This window comes from Melanerpes formicivorus, unplaced genomic scaffold, assembly GCF_026170545.1.
Source record: "Melanerpes formicivorus ecotype bairdi unplaced genomic scaffold, bMelFor1.0.p_v2 SCAF_6, whole genome shotgun sequence".
NCBI classification, from domain to species: domain Eukaryota; kingdom Metazoa; phylum Chordata; class Aves; order Piciformes; family Picidae; genus Melanerpes; species Melanerpes formicivorus.
In genome coordinates this window covers 11633786-11649338 of record NW_027142358.1, presented here as the reverse complement: position 1 = coordinate 11649338, position 15553 = coordinate 11633786, and the positions used below count along the sequence as shown (strand labels likewise).

The window sequence follows — 15553 nt, the reverse complement described above, 5'->3', positions numbered from 1 at the left end:
AGCAAGTCAACTTCCTTCCTAAACTGAGGGGCCCAGAACTGGACACAGTACTCGAGGTGTGGCCTAACCAGTGCAGTGTACAGGGGCAGAATGACCTCCCTGCTCCTGCTGGCCACACTGTTCTTGATGCAGGCCAGGATGCCATTGGCCCTCTTGGCTGCCTGGGCACACTGCAGGCTCATGTTAAGCCTACCATCAACCAGCACCCCCAGATCCCTCTCTGCCTGGCTGCTCTCTAGCCACTCTGACCCCAGCCTGTAGCACTGCATGGGGTTGTTGTGGCCAATGTGCAGAACCCGGCATTTGGATGTGTTAAATCTCATGCCGTTGGATTCTGCCCATCTGTCCAGCCTGTCCAGGTCTCTCTGCAGAGCCTCTCTACCCTCCAGCAGATCAACTCTTGCCCCCAGCTTGGTGTCGTCAGCAAATTTACTGATGATGGACTCAATGCCCTCATCCAGATCATCAATAAAGATGTTAAAGAGCACAGGGCCCAGCACTGATCCCTGGGGCACACCACTAGTGACTGGTTGCCAGCTGGATGTGGCACCATTCACCACCACTCTCTGGGCTCGGCCCTCCAGCCAGTTCCCTGAACTAGGCAGCTGATACTTTTTTTTTGTGTTTTAAAGAATTTTCCAGAGGCTGAGACGTGAACTTTCTTCATAGAGACACAGTTGCCCTGTGCACGTCCATCACTACACAAACTGCTCCAGCAAATAAAAAGAAACACTCTGTTTATTTAGTCTGAAATAGATTAGTACAAAATGTACAGAAAAAGTAGTACAAATGTACAAATACACATAATCCAGTTTTGCATTCTTCAATCAGACTTCACTGTAGTCTAGCTTAAAAAAATTCACATTCCTGATACTCTCTCCACTCACTTTAATGACATTACATCTGAATCCTGCGCTGGGCGGTTACATGATGGTTGGATCTCAGTCCTTGAGTTATCAACCACGCTGCCAAACCCTATGTAAACCCAAGTACTCAACTGCTTCTTCAAACCCATTTGACACCTCAGTACACCTTCCATTGCTCTTCCACATATCAACATTCATTTAACATTTCAGTAGTAAGAATTTGGCAGAGAAAAGGCAACAGTTGCAAATATTCACTACTTAGAGCTATTGGAAGGCTTGAGGGAATTTGCTAATAGAGTTGGAAATACTGCTGTCTAAGACAAAAGGATTTATGTTGCTGCTGAAGATTGCATTGGGATGAAAAGCTCGGAAAAACACGATGAGAATCATTAAAAATCACTTTTGAAATAAATAAATAATAAATAGTAATAAATAAAGGTTTTTCAGAACCAGTGGAATTTTAACACTTTTTAAAGTAATTTCTTTGCATGTTTGTTTTTCAGTGCTCAGTGAAGGTACCTCAAACAATTTGGTACCATAAATATTTTCAATAAAAATACTATGTTCACAGCTGTTCTCCAGGATCATATGAAGCATTTAAAAGTAGCAAAAAGATTTGTCCCTTCAGAGCTTGCCAAGATGGCCCTTCTTACAGGAATTAACTTTTAGGCTGTTGAATATCTCTTTGGTGCCGTTCTGCCACTGAAGAACAAGATCCATGGGAGTTTTCCCTTGCTGGTTAAAAAAGCAGAGGAAGCAAGATTTAATTTCAGCCAGTGATTACCGAGTCCATTCTCCCTTAAGTATTTGTGCACTGCATCTGCCTGCTGTTAACACCTGTCAGACTTACTCTTGCCTCCCTGAGATCAGACTCCTTTTGCTGTACAGATTGAATTTTGACTGATTATCAAAGATGTCAACTGGCATTGGTAAAACACACTGTCCATCCTACTGCTGCTTGGTTTGGGAAAAAGGGTCTGTGATGTGCTATGTTTTAACTAGTAGTCATAGAGCTCCAGCAATGCATCTGTGGCTGCTGCCCTGGCTATGAGCAGAGTCAGGTGTGGGGCTTCTTGAACCGAAGTTTGGTTAAGGCATAGAGGTTTGTTGCCTGTGCGGTTATCAGCCAATATGAGGAGCTTGGGCTTGCCATCAGCTGTGGGCTTAACAGGAAGGAGATTTCTCTGATGAGCTAAGCTCTTTGCAGGGTAGTTGAAGCCCAGGAGTTGCGCAGAGAGGAAGTACCTATCTTTTCAGTATATGACATGTAATCAACATTGCATCTTTCTATGATTTTATTCAGGTTGATGGGTTCCAGTTTTAGAAGAGGTACTGGTTTTTCCTCTTCTCCCTGACCTCCCCCAAGTTATACTTTCCCTGTGTCAGCTCTCCTTTAATTAACTTTAATATGATCTTAAGTCTGTTCACAACTCTCTCCCAGCCTTAAAACTGATGAACCTGCTCTGAAGGGAAACTTATTCTAAAGCATTTTGTATTATTGCCTTTTTTTTTTCTTTTTTTTTTTTTTCCCCTGTTACTTACACAGTTCTTTATAGTTAGATCTGCTCCATATAGAATCAGAAGCCTGATCATTTTGTAGCGGTTCAGCCTCACAGCATCGTGCATCGGTGTGTCTCCTTCCTGCAGATGCAAGACATGGACCATAGCGTCAGTCCCACCAGTCCAGCCCCACCATCCAGCCCCAGCCAGGTAGCTAGGGATTTTTGCAGGCAAGTGGAACTGTCCAGACAGATGGCAGCTTGATGCTACCTGATATCTGACAGATAAGTTGGTACTTACTCTGTCTCTGGCATTGAGGTCTGCTTCACAGGCAATGAGGTGCTCCCCGCAGTCATACTGACCTGTTCTCACAGCCACGTGCAAAGGGGTGCTAAGTAGCTGAGAGATGGGAGGAGGAAGCAGTCAGTGGCATGGAACAGCTAAGCCCCACTTCAAGAATGGTAGCCAAAAATGGAGTAAGGGTCAGTTTTTCATCTCTCATTTAAAAGGCTGCATTCACAGAAGCACATACCTTGTCTCTCGCATTTCTGTTTATCCCTTTGTCCAGTAAGAACTTCACAATATCTAGGTTCCCACCCCGGCAAGCCCAATGTAGGGCTGTAGATTGAAGCTGCAGCAGGAAAAACAAATGGAAATTGAATTTGGTGTTACATTTAAAAAAAAAAAAAATCATTTTAATCAATATCTAAATTAATCCAAATTCATTTTCATGCAATATGACCTAAAAGAGTTTACTGTAATCACTGAGTTGTTTCTAGTAACAGCTTTTCTTATTTTGCCCTAATTTCTTTAGTACTGTGATTTCTCACTCTTCACACTCCCTGCATATTTGCTCTTAAAGACAGAGATCTTGGCAATGCTGCTGTGAGTGTGGATGTGTTTCGTCTATTCTGTCAACTTAGCAGTTATTTTTAGCTGGGTATATGGCTGGTATGTGCTAGTTAATATTTTTTTATTTGATGCCTTTTTCATTTTAAAATTAATAGAAAATGAAGCTCAAGGGAAACAATAGTTTTCTTGTTTTTAAAAAACAAACAAACAAAAAAAGGTCAAAACTGAAAAAGCCTCCACAAAAGCCACCAAAAACCCCACCCAAAATATGCAAATGCACAAAGTAAATTAGAACCCTATTCTTCTGCAAAATTTATTTTCTCTGCCTTCAGATCTGCTGGAAGGGATGGAATGTCCCTTGAAGGTCTTGTCCTGACTGTTGTTCTTCCTATTCCTTATATGTTCTTTGAGTGCTGCTGGGCTGAGAGAGGGGGGACAAGGCTGGCTGATTTCAACTGTTTTCTAAGTGGACAAAGAGCTGAGAGCAAAAAACCAGCTGCAGGAGCTGCTGCTGCTCAGCTGCTCTCACGGCTGTCATCCTGGAGGTGCAGAAGTCTCTCATGAGCACCACCTCAGAATCCTGGTGGAGGATGTACACATTGCACTGAGCCCTGGTACATATGTGGGACACTGGTACCTCCAACACCTGCTAACAAGCTGATGTGGTAGCCTGATCTCAGCTCTCTTGCCCTGCGTTAGGATTTGCTGTTTGTGGCAATCTACTAACCAATGAGTTCCTCTACTTCCTGTGTTTTCCAGCACCTATTTTGGCTAAGGGAAACAGACACCCTCTCCTTCAACTTCTTCTCAACAGTGGGATTTTAAGGATAAACTTACAAGGCATTGTAATGCCTTTTAATGCTCCTCCTTTACATAGAAGCACTTCTATAGTGCTTCTTTTTGCACTTACAAAACAATGAACAATTTTTTGAAAGATGTGTAAGCTGATGTTCATACCATGTCTTTCTGTTCAAGCTTGGCTCCAGCTTCCACCAACTTCTTCACTACCTCTAGGTGTCCTTCAGAGCATGCCCTGTGCAACGCAGTGCGTTTGTACTAGCAATTAAAACAAGTGAAGTCAGATGTTAAACATGGCACAAAGAGTCAGCTTTAAATCTTTTCTCCCCTCCTCCCTAGGATGATGGCAAACACATACTTTATGCTGATTCATTTTCAAGAGTGAATACTTTTGATACCTGAAATCTGATAAATTTTAATAGCAGCCTAATAGCTGACTACCCAGCATTATAAAGGTTGTGAGAAACATCTACAGTAGGGCATTCAAATTTAAAATTATGCCTCTTGAGGTCCCACACCCAACATGGTGAACTGTGTTTTGCAAATGCAGCTCATGCATTATGGAGCATGAGGCACCATTAATTTTTTTTGTCCTTCTGTGGGTAAATTTCTTGTTTCTTCATGTGTAGCATTGGAAGATCACCTGTTACAGAAAGTCACAGAGTCTCCTGGGCACCAACAACTTTCTTTTAAATACAAAGATTATTTTGAGGCAATATTATTTTGAAGGGTCCCAGTGGCCCCTTTATGACTATATAAAAAACTGTAAGTGTTTGTTTACTCCCCACCACCACTTCTTTCCTCCTTATAAGTGTGGAAGCTACAAAACCTAGCGGTAAAAGTTATTTTTGCTCTGTAATAACTTCTCTTCTGTAGCAGACTGCAGTAAGAAAGAAGATTGTACCTCATCGAAGACATTTGGATCTCCATTGTCTGACAGGTATTTTTCAATTACTGACAACTTATTCTCCAGTGCAGCTTTGAAGAATGTGGATATATCCACTGGTCCTGTCTAATGGAAAGAAGAAATACAGGGCATAAATGTGTGGTACAAACCCCCATCATTGTTTTCCCAGAGTGGGGAGAGGAGAGGCGGGGAAGGTACTTCGGAATAGCTTACAACAACTTCTGGTTCAGTTTCCTTTAAAACAGGTGCTTTCACTTTCTTGTATTTTTTCTTCTTCTTCAGCTGAATAATTTTTTGAAGATCTTCCAAGTTTTCAAGTTTTGACCTCTCCTCTAATTTCTTCTTCTTCAGCTGAAACAAATTAAGGAAGCCAGGAAGTTGAGCTGAGTGTGACTACCTCTTCCTTTCAGAGTGGCATGACAGGCTGTGACACTATTTACCTTTGTTCAGTTAAGACTGGATGTACTTTGAAACAAGTTGTCTTCTTCTTTTGCAGCTAGAGCTAACTGACTAGAATAAGTTACTAAGGCTGTGAGAAATTCTACATCATCTGTTGTTTTACATACACATCAAACCTCTTTCTAAGTGCTGCTTCAGCCTGTGACTGTGGGCTAGATGACAGGGATTTTGGTTGGTGTTAGACCAGGAGCTGGGAACACCACTGCAGTCCATTCTGGCCCAACAATTGTAAGAGATCTCACATGCAGCTTGTGAGAGCTGGGAAACCCTGCAATTTTAGCTGACTTCCACAAGGCATTTTTTATTTCAACCACTTTTAAAATGCAGGTCCTGATTTATTGTAACTTTATCACCTCTGGTTAAAAAGGTACTCTTAAGTGAAGAGCAAGTTTTATACTTCTGTTAACATTTCAGTCAGCAAGTGTTACATTTTGGTAAGCTACAAAGAATGTCTTCAGTATGTTTGAAGGGGCAGTTCAGTAAATGTTTAAGACTTCTTCAGGCCTGCTTATAAAAACCAGCCTGCATGAAGCCATTATAGGGCACTGCTAACATGAAGGGTGTCCTTGAATTCAGAGGGGCATTCACAAACAAGGGGTAACTTGGGCTGAATACAGATGACCGATCTTTGTCCTATGGTATCATTAAGGGTAAATACATTGGTAACACTCTGTATAGTATATGGTATAGGGTTTTTTAAACTGAATTCTTGCCTAAGTTATTTCCACCTCTTTTTATTGCTCTCTGTGTTTAGGGTTTGTTCTGTAGATCATTGACTTAATGGAACATAATTATGTTGGCTGAGTGGACTGTGGATCATTATTTTTGGTGGCAGTCATTAGGTGTGCATACTGAAGGTGTCTTACTAGCTATAATTGTGCCCTCCGCCCTCCCAGTTACTGGCAGCCAGCAGCAGGTGAATCTGGGCAGAGGGGAAGCCACAAAGATTTCAGCTGGAAATGGCCAAACAGGGGGAACATTTGGGTTCTGCTTTACAATGTTACTGCCTGCTTCCATGGCCTACAGGAGTCAGCAGATCTCCAAGGCCTTCAATGGACTTCAGATAAACCACCTTTGGTAGTGATTTCCCAAGGGTTTTTCTAGCCTACCATGCATGTTTTTCTAACTCAGAGGCAAAACATCAAGGGCTGCAGCAGAAAGTGCACACAGGATGATAAAAAGCCAAGCACAAAGCCCAAGAGCCTACCTCAGCTTCTCGTTTTTTCTCCTTCTCATAAGCCAGATCACCTCGGGTCAGTGAGTGTTCAGGGACTGTCTTTAGGTCCTCCTGCTTCTCTAATTTTACAGCAGCTTCATACTCCCCATTTTTGAAATCCTCAGGGAGGAAGCTGCCAGTCTCTTTATCATCTCCTTTCTTCCCAGTAACCTGTAAAAGCAAACATGATACAATATAAAAAGCAGTTTCATGACTGCAGTAGCCACCCTGTGGCTAATTGCATGTCATTCCTGTCCTGCTCTAGGAGTATGTGACAGAGTGCAGACCTCCTTCAGTCTGTGCCTGAACTGACCATATATGTGAATGGCTAGAGCAATCTTGCTTGCAGGCAGATTGCCCACATCTAAGCAGCAACCCCTCTTTGGCATTTTCAGGGCTTGGATCAGGATTCATGAGGCCAACTCACACTTCAACTCCCTGCCTGTCTGGGGCCAGGATGGTCTTGCATTGACAAAAGCCAAAGAGCTGGGAGAAGCATTCTTTTTGTTCAGGATTTTCTTGTTTCTTCACTTGGCAGCACATGTCAGACTCATTCAGAACATTGTAAAAGGCTGTGGTGGAAAGAGCCAAGCCAACCAACCACCGGCACCCTGTGAGTGTTGAGCAGGGGAACTGAGCAGGTAGAGTGGGAAGAGAGGCTTTCTTTTTATTGAAACACATCCAGAGCAGTTAAATTGGGTTGCTGAGTAATTTCAAGGCTGGTTTTACCCAACACTGTCAGTACCGAAGTCCCCATTTTTAGCACTCAGCAATAGTAGCTCCCACGCAGAAGAGAAGTGATGCTGAGCAGCAGCACAGCTTCCAATAGCTTACAGAAATATTTCTGATGCTCTGTTAGCTATGTACAAAGAGAGAACCTGTTAAACTTACTTGATGCTGTTGCATGTTTTGGAAGTGTTTCTGTAAATTGATGGGGCCCCAACTCAATTTCCTTTCAAAAACCTTGTAAAAATATGTTTGTTACAGAGTTTAACACTGGAGAAACTGTCAGGGTATTGCCACAGGCTTTAAGACAGCATTAACTAGTTAGATTATGTGCAAGTTAACATCTTAATATAGTTATCTGGGGGGGAAAAAAGCTGTTTCTGCATGATGTTCCAGTATTTTACTGGATCATTCCCTTTTTCCCAGTTTATTGATTAAATCAGGCATTTCATGGGTTTCCCTGCATTTATACCTACTCCCAGTCCCTTACTAGACTGGAATTGCTCGGTGTGATCACACACTTAATTTCTTTAGCCTCATAAACTTTAGTTTTTTTAAAAAATTAAGATCCAGGTCAAAGGAAAGCACATAGCTAAATTTTGGTCAGTCTCTTCTTCCAGGTGAACTATGTTCTGATGCAAATCCAGACAGCTATGTAATTGTATCAGTGGTCAGCCCCCTTCCCAAGGAAAAGTTGAAGTGAGGATGTAAGAGGATCACATACAGTGTATACAGAGTTTGCACCTGGATCACAGCAGTACTAGTAACCCGCTGAATCACCTCAGTGATCCACAAAGGTGGATATCTGCCTGATACAATGACAGTCTAGAAGGAAAAATAATTATGAATAAATGAAAGTACCTACCAGTTCTTCTACTTTCATCGTCATCATCTTTGCTGATGTTTGTTTGATGTTCCCTGTATGGCTGAAACTCCCAAGTGCTCAGGCCACCTCTGCAGACACCGCCACGCTAGCTTTGCTTATATATCTTTGGGAGAACTGTGCTTGAATGAGATAATCTTCCAACCTGGGAATCCAAGTATGTCTCTTGGGTAGGCTCACGCTCATTCCAGACATGTTAACGAGCCAGATCTGGTGTCAAGTCAGGGAAGGGGGCGTCAGTTGGGCGAGGAAGGGTGAGCCTCACAGTCTAACCACACTGAGTATGTGAATCGGAATGAAATGTGAGCTTGTCATTCCTTTGGCCATGACTGCACCACTCAGCAATGCAAGTCATTCTGTTCCCAGTGCCCACTGGGACAGCTGTCTGTTGATAGAGCATTGTAACTTCATCTGTGGGCTGATGGGTTTTTTTTAAACTGATGTTCAGATGGCTGTAAGACACTGGAAATGGTAAATGGCTTACATGCAATACTTGTAGCAATATCTTCCTGATAAATGGATTATGACCCCTTAAGTCTCAGAAAGCCTTTCTTTACATTGCCATTTATTCTTGAATGATAAACAGTTTAAGGGAATAGGATTTTTCTCATCATGATGACAGCCTTCTATATTTGTTGGAAGGAATTCTCTGAAGTGATTACTAAGTTGGAATGATGTCTCTGGTGCTAAAAGGGGCTTGTGATGTGATAACTTACAATCAGTGTTAAGATCTCAAAACAGCAAGCTTTGTATTTTTCTTGGGCTTTGTCGTGATCATAAGCAGAATAATAAGTTATATCCCACTATGCCAGGAAAAGAAAGAAAGTAAGCAACTAAAACTAATCCTGTTTTCTCAGGCAGTATTTTCTCTTTGGATATGAGAGAATAGGGGCACAGAAGTGATTTGTCCATTGTTTTGAAGATAAGATGTGGACAGGTGATGTGTGTGTTTGGGTGAAAGGAGTAACTATGTCCTTTGGAAAAGCTGTCTCCTGTGCTGTTAATCAGAGTATCCTGGAAGCAATTGTATAAAAGGAAGATGCACTAATTTTTGCATTTGAAGAGTGTGGGTAAATGCTAAGAAAAATCAGTTCTGCCATTCTGCAATACTTAGAACTCCTGTCTGGTGACACATGAGCCTGGCTGTAGGCATCCAGGTCACCTGGCTGAAATGAATACAACTGTTCAGGTGCTTCAAGTACAACATGTACATCAGTGCTTCACCAAATCAAGAGTGGACTATCCTGAATGTTGTTCATATCATTAGCATCATTAGCATGCTGTGTTCCTGACATTGACCTTTCAAGGTGTCTCTCCTCTGAACTATCCTCCAGTAATCTGAGCACATCCAAACTTGTCTTCCAGTGCCCATCATACCTATGCCCTCCCTTTCCCTGAAATGAAGCTCGACATCAAGTGGTTTCTTTACTACTCAGAATATATATGACATTAGAGGATGAGATCCAGAACTAAAATAGAGTATGTGGCAGCAAGAGAACTTTTCAGAACACTTCTTTCCAAACCTGAGTTCAGCCAGGCTATCCTTCCCCCTGAGTGGTATGTCCCGAATCACACTGATGGGGTGTTTTTTCACAGCAGTTTTGTACTCCTGCTGTAGATCTGTATGATAACAGGCAGTGTGGTTTGGCTTTTTGTTATTTACAAATGTGCTGCAACAACTTATCTTAGTCTGTTTTATTCTGTGATGCTTATTTGGGAGATGGTCTTTGCACCCATCCTGTTAGGCCTGTGGATTTCAAGACAACTTCTGATTTAGTGGAAACATTACAGCAGAGACCTGATGCAGTAAGAGAAACACAGGGGAGTGCTGTAAGGACAAAAGCTGTTGAAGAAGCTGTGAACTACCTCTAGCTCTGTTGTATTTCAAGCTTAATTCCCCCTCCCTCCCCCTCTCCCCCCAAATAAACAGTCTAATGCATAAAACTGACTCAGCAAAACCTAAACTGTAAGGTTTAAGTAGTTAGATCTTCTTCTGCAAATGGTATGTAAATCCAGAGCCAGAGCAGCTTTACAGGAAGCCTCAGTGCTCAGAGGGGAAACCCACTTAACCACATCATGCGTGCTACCAGAAAAAAACCAGCTTATTTAGAGACAATTCAGTAATTGTCTTTAAACTTCCCATGCCTGATGACTCCAAAAATAATAAAGTATGGAAAAGAATCTTCCTTGGTTATCCTGTGTCTCTGTGTGAAAAGGACGGCACAGAGAAACCTGTTCTACCCAAAGACTGGAACCTAAATTAAACTAATGGCAAATGCTTTTAAGCTAAATGTTGTGTAAACTAAGGTAACCCTACTGAAACTGTAGAAATGCACTGATTCATATCAGCCAAGACTCTCAGCTGGATGATTATCACTATTGCTTAATATTGGAAGGGAAAGTAGTATAATGAGCTTGCAACCTTGTGCCGGACTATAACCACTTAATCACCTTTCAATAACTGGTTTCTTGTTAAGGTGGTAATAACATATGGTCAGTGGGAGATGTGTAATGGGAATCTGAAAAACCCTTGCTGACCTGCTAAAGGATAAGGGCAGAACAATTATCTGCAAGTGGTAAGGCAATTGAATATTGTCACAAAAAAATTCACAGAGGAAAACAAAAATGAAGTAGGCTCAGCATGACAGAGGGAAAAATCTATATGGCACACCCAGTTCCCTGCTATCAAAAGAGAAATTGTCAGAATAGCATAAAGAATTTTGGTAATACATGCTTTTAGGAGATTAATGGTAGAGAGAAAGCATTATGTGTGACACAGATGATATTGCCACCTCCTGTCAAGTATATTACCATCATGTTTTCAGTGCCGTCACTGTTGTACTCGGCTATCTTATATTCTCCAGCACTTTGCCCTTGGCTCTGCCCTTGCATCTGAAGATGTTGCCCTTTGGAATGCCATTGTGCCTGGCTGTTTCTGTCCATGTCCTGCTGCTATATAAGGTATGAAAAAAAAAAAAATCAGTTGCTGGGGAGTGGTTATGCACTGAAGAGAGTATTAATCCAGCAAACTATGTTCCACGTATGTGCAGTTAAGGATAAATTCATAGCTAAGGTACATGTAAGAAGCAATAACCTGTAACTTACTCCTGTATTAGTGATCTCCTGGTATGTAATGGCTTGTTTATTTCTCAGCATGCCTTGCACATGTCCATATTCAACAGAGCAGTAAATACAAGTATACTACAAATGTAATACAAGTATATTCCTCCTCTTTATTAGCAGTTTGTTTTCCTTAAGAGGTAAGAAATACTTTTATTTGTCTGACATATACTTTTGGTATTTACTACTAAAAAGCATTTTGAGTATAAGCAAACTCCAATATGCAAATTCGGTCACTCATGCTCTAACTTTTTCAACATATTGACATATATGTCTGCCTGTGTTTTCTAACGTGGCCAGGGAATTGCAACATCATCTATCTAAAACAACTTGCAGACTTCTCATCAGTGTCTATTTCTGTGTATAAACCTGCTAAAGAGAAACGCATTGTTTCCTTGAGGGGGAAAAGACCCCAAGCTATTTCACATAGGAATATGGAGTTAGTCTCAACTAAATTATTAGAATATGACAAATTGTTAAATTAAAGCATGAGGCTGTAATTGCCTATCTTCAGATCAGTTGTTATTGAAGAATTAAAGAACTCCTAGGTGGATGGTTGCTGGTCTGGCCAGCACAAACTTTTGGTTTCAAAACCCAAACAAGCAATGAGTCAATAGTTGCATCACTTACTTTAAGGCTTAAAAAAAACCCCATCCTCAAATGATGGTAGGATTGGGGATTCCACATAATAATAATAAAAAACCCCACCCTGTGATTTTTATTTAGAAACAAGGGATTTGAACTTATCTGCAGCTGTGAGCTTTATCATTATGCCATTTGTATGACATCTGAATCTGCCTGGTTCACCTTAATGGGTCTCAGTTAACAAGTGCAGCAAAACACACACCAGAAGGGTTGTTGTCTGTGGTCACATGGGGTTGTCTGTGGTCAGATGAGTTTATCTGCCTGCTACTTGACTTTTCTAATCAGTGGTATTGGTCAAGGTCGTGCTGCTCCAGCACACCTGTGCCAGTGCTCTGTTCACATAACCTCTGACTACATTTTTGTGTGGTCAGGGAAATACAATATTCCTTCAGATGCTTAAAAAAGGCTTTTCCTTGTCAGTGTGGAGTTGTATAAATCTATTCTGATATTCATAAATACTCCAGAGCAGGTCCAAGTCAGTCAGGAAAGGAAAAGTGCTTAATATAGAAGAAGTTATTATCCTTACATTGAGAATAAACCTGCAAATCCTGGTCACTTGACTTATCATCCAGTGCTGGACAACTGCTCTGCAGTGGCTAGTGATTTTGACTGGCAGCTAGGTAGAATTCAACTTCACTCCAGCCATGACATTTTTAAACTTTATTTTTATTTTTAATTTTACATTGTTCAACTTAAAGCCTCCAGTTAGTGAATCTTGCTGTACCTTTGTCTGAAAGCTCTGAAGCGTTCCCTCTCATCCTGGTAGTACAGTGCCTTTTTCCTGTGTAAATATGAGAGGACTGTATAGTTTAGGGCGGTAGAAACATCCTTCTGAAATGCTTCATAGCATGTACAGGACTGTTCCTTGCTTATGGAGAAAAAAATCCAGATCCTAGCTGTCCTTCACTCCACTAACAGCAAAAACAGCAGCTCAGGAGACACAGCAGCTCAGGAGACACAGCATTACATTACAGACCATACTGAAGTAGCTGTCTCACAGGATTCCCAGATCACTCTCCAGGCAGCATTGACCAGTGTATAGTCAAAACACATGGTAACAGGGAGGACCTCGGGATGTTGTCTAGTCCTAGTTTAGGCTCAAAACAAAGTTTAAAACTGAATTCAAGTAAGTAGCTCAGGGCATCTTCCAGCCAGATCCTGAAAACCTCCAAGGATACAGATTTCATAACCTCCCTGGCCATCCCAATCCAATGCCTGAGTATCCTCATAGTGACTTCTATCTTTTTTTTCCCTTATACACAGTTGAAACTTCAGTTTATGATTGTGATGTCTCATTCTCTTCCCACAAACCTCTGTAAGGAGCCTGGGTCTCCTTTCTTCCTAGCTGCCTCATAGGTTGCTTGCAGTTTCCCTGAAACCTTGTCATCTCCGGGTGGAACAAATCTGTTTTGCTCAGCCCTTTCATGCGTGGTAACTGCTCCAGCCCCCAGCCATCGCAGGGCCGACTTTACATCATTGTTTGGACACGTGATGAAAATACTAAACGATGCTGTACCAGGAACTGATCCTTGTGGGAATCTGCTGGAAATAGTTCCACCCATTACTCTCACCACTCTGCAATCTGTCAGTGAGCCAGTTTTTAGTTCTTCCAAAGTACATCGTTTTAATTCCGTGTAATGCACGCTTTTTAATCATACCAATATATGCCATTAATGAAATACTTTGGCAAGACCCAAGTAAACTGCATTAACACAAATGCTGCTCTCAACCAGACCTCTTATCCTGCTAAAAGCATCTTGTTTAAAAAGATCTGCTTTATTTCCAGCCACATGGATTGGTATTGTTTGCATGTAATGTATCTGATTATTTCTTGATAAAGCTTTGGTTAATGCTTTCCCCTATTTTCCCAGAACCGAGTCAGTTCAGCCTGCGTGTTGTTCTCTTTCATCATTTTCAGGCAGTCAAATTATCTTGGGAGCTTAGGAAAAACTAAAAGGAGCTTCTCTGCTTCATTGGCACTAAAGCTGGCTGGTGAGATCTTTGGATGCAACCCAGGCAGATGGACTACATCGGTGAGGTTTCTGCATCTTGTGAATAAAAGGGAGCTCAGGGAATCAAGGTGAGAAAGAATTGGATGGATTTTGCTAATAAAATATGAGAATGTACTCACAGAACATTGATTTTGCAATCTTTTTGCAAAACAACAGTATGTCACTACAGTGGCATAATACCTGTGCTGAGGCATAGCAGCCTTTCTCTTTTGCTAAAACCTGTATCCTCTAGAGTGTTAGAAAAACATTGAGGAGATTTTGAAAAATCACTACTACCTGGAAAAAAACAAAAACCAACCCTTTTATGAGTGTTTTGTTTATTTTTAACATATTGCAATTAAAATATCAGTGCATTAATCTGCTTCACATTAAGGTTACTGAAAAGCTTTCTCCCCTCCTTTTCTTGATGTCCTGGTTTGAGTTAGAACAAAACTAATTCTGTTCAGTGATTTATTTTGCTGCTGAGTCTCTCCCAAGTAACTGCACTTTCTGAAGCGGATGGCATGTTTTCACAGTAGGACTGCTAGTAGTGATAGTTCTCAGTGTTTATAGTTAGTACCAAGGTCTGGTATGCAGACCACAGCTACACCTGCAGGGAGGAGTGGACAGGACAGGTGAGCCTGAATGACCAACAAGCTATCCCATTCCATATATGTCATATTCAGTGGAAATCTGAGGGATCAGAAGGATTGAATTTTCTTCTTCAACAGGCAATATCAGAGGAGGACTCTATCTGTTCTACCTTTAATCCTGATGCATGCATTCCTGAATCCAGATCTGGTTCCCATCTGCCAGTGAGTCCAGTCTGGGACTCCCCCAGTCCCTGTCTGCAGCATCAGTGGTGACAGTGACATAAAATGAGGGGGTTTGGGTTCAACATTGGTTCTCTAAATATTTGTATATATCTCATTTTATTGTCATTACTTTTATTAAAGTTACTTTAGTTTTCTAATCTATAAGTATCTCTCCTTTATTTCCTCTCTCTTCTGCTTTGGGAAAGGAGAGGGGTTAATAGAGAGCATCTGCCACTTGTTTAGGGCCCAGCCCTAACCCTTGACATACAGCATGAGGTTTCATTGGCAGTGAGATATTATTGGATTTGCATCAAAGCTATTTTTAACAAATATCTCCTTTGATTCCCCTAATACCAGGGAGGGTAGAGAAGCATTGATGCAACTTTGGAATTACATCATATAATGCTGATCATCCTCTTAGGGTTAGAGGGTAAGTATTTCTGTGACTGCAAACAGGGACAGAAAAATTCATTTTCCCTTTTTTTTATCAGTTTGTAACAGGTACAGTTTATATGCTAAAAATGCAATTTGAGATTCATTTTAGAGAAGAGAGTAATTAAAAACCAGACAAATGAAAACAAACAAAATACCTCCAAATCCACTTTTTCCTCTGAAGTGTCATACCCTGAGGCAAATATCTGTTAGATGATGAACTTGGTAAAAACCTTGTGTCCTTCTGTAGCACATGGAAGTTTACAAGAGTCTGTTACGACCCTTCGGTGTGAGAATGCCATATTTGGGTTTATGTCAGAAGGAAATGTAGGCAATGCATGAA

General features: G+C 41.3%; 1 protein-coding gene across 1 annotated transcript; it reads right to left on the bottom strand.

Moving 5' to 3' along the window:
* Positions 1 to 720: 720 nt before the first annotated feature.
* Positions 721 to 8294, bottom strand: ANKRD1 (ankyrin repeat domain 1). The gene is made up of 9 exons (XM_068139696.1): positions 8190 to 8294; positions 6590 to 6769; positions 5137 to 5274; positions 4921 to 5028; positions 4176 to 4274; positions 2899 to 2997; positions 2667 to 2765; positions 2409 to 2507; positions 721 to 1601 (listed from the first exon to the last, which is right to left on the bottom strand). The coding sequence occupies exons 1-9, from the start codon at positions 8214 to 8216 to the stop codon at positions 1491 to 1493; spliced, it is 960 nt and encodes a 319-aa protein (XP_067995797.1). The 5' UTR covers positions 8217 to 8294; the 3' UTR covers positions 721 to 1490.
* Between the last annotated feature and the right edge of the window lie 7259 nt (positions 8295 to 15553).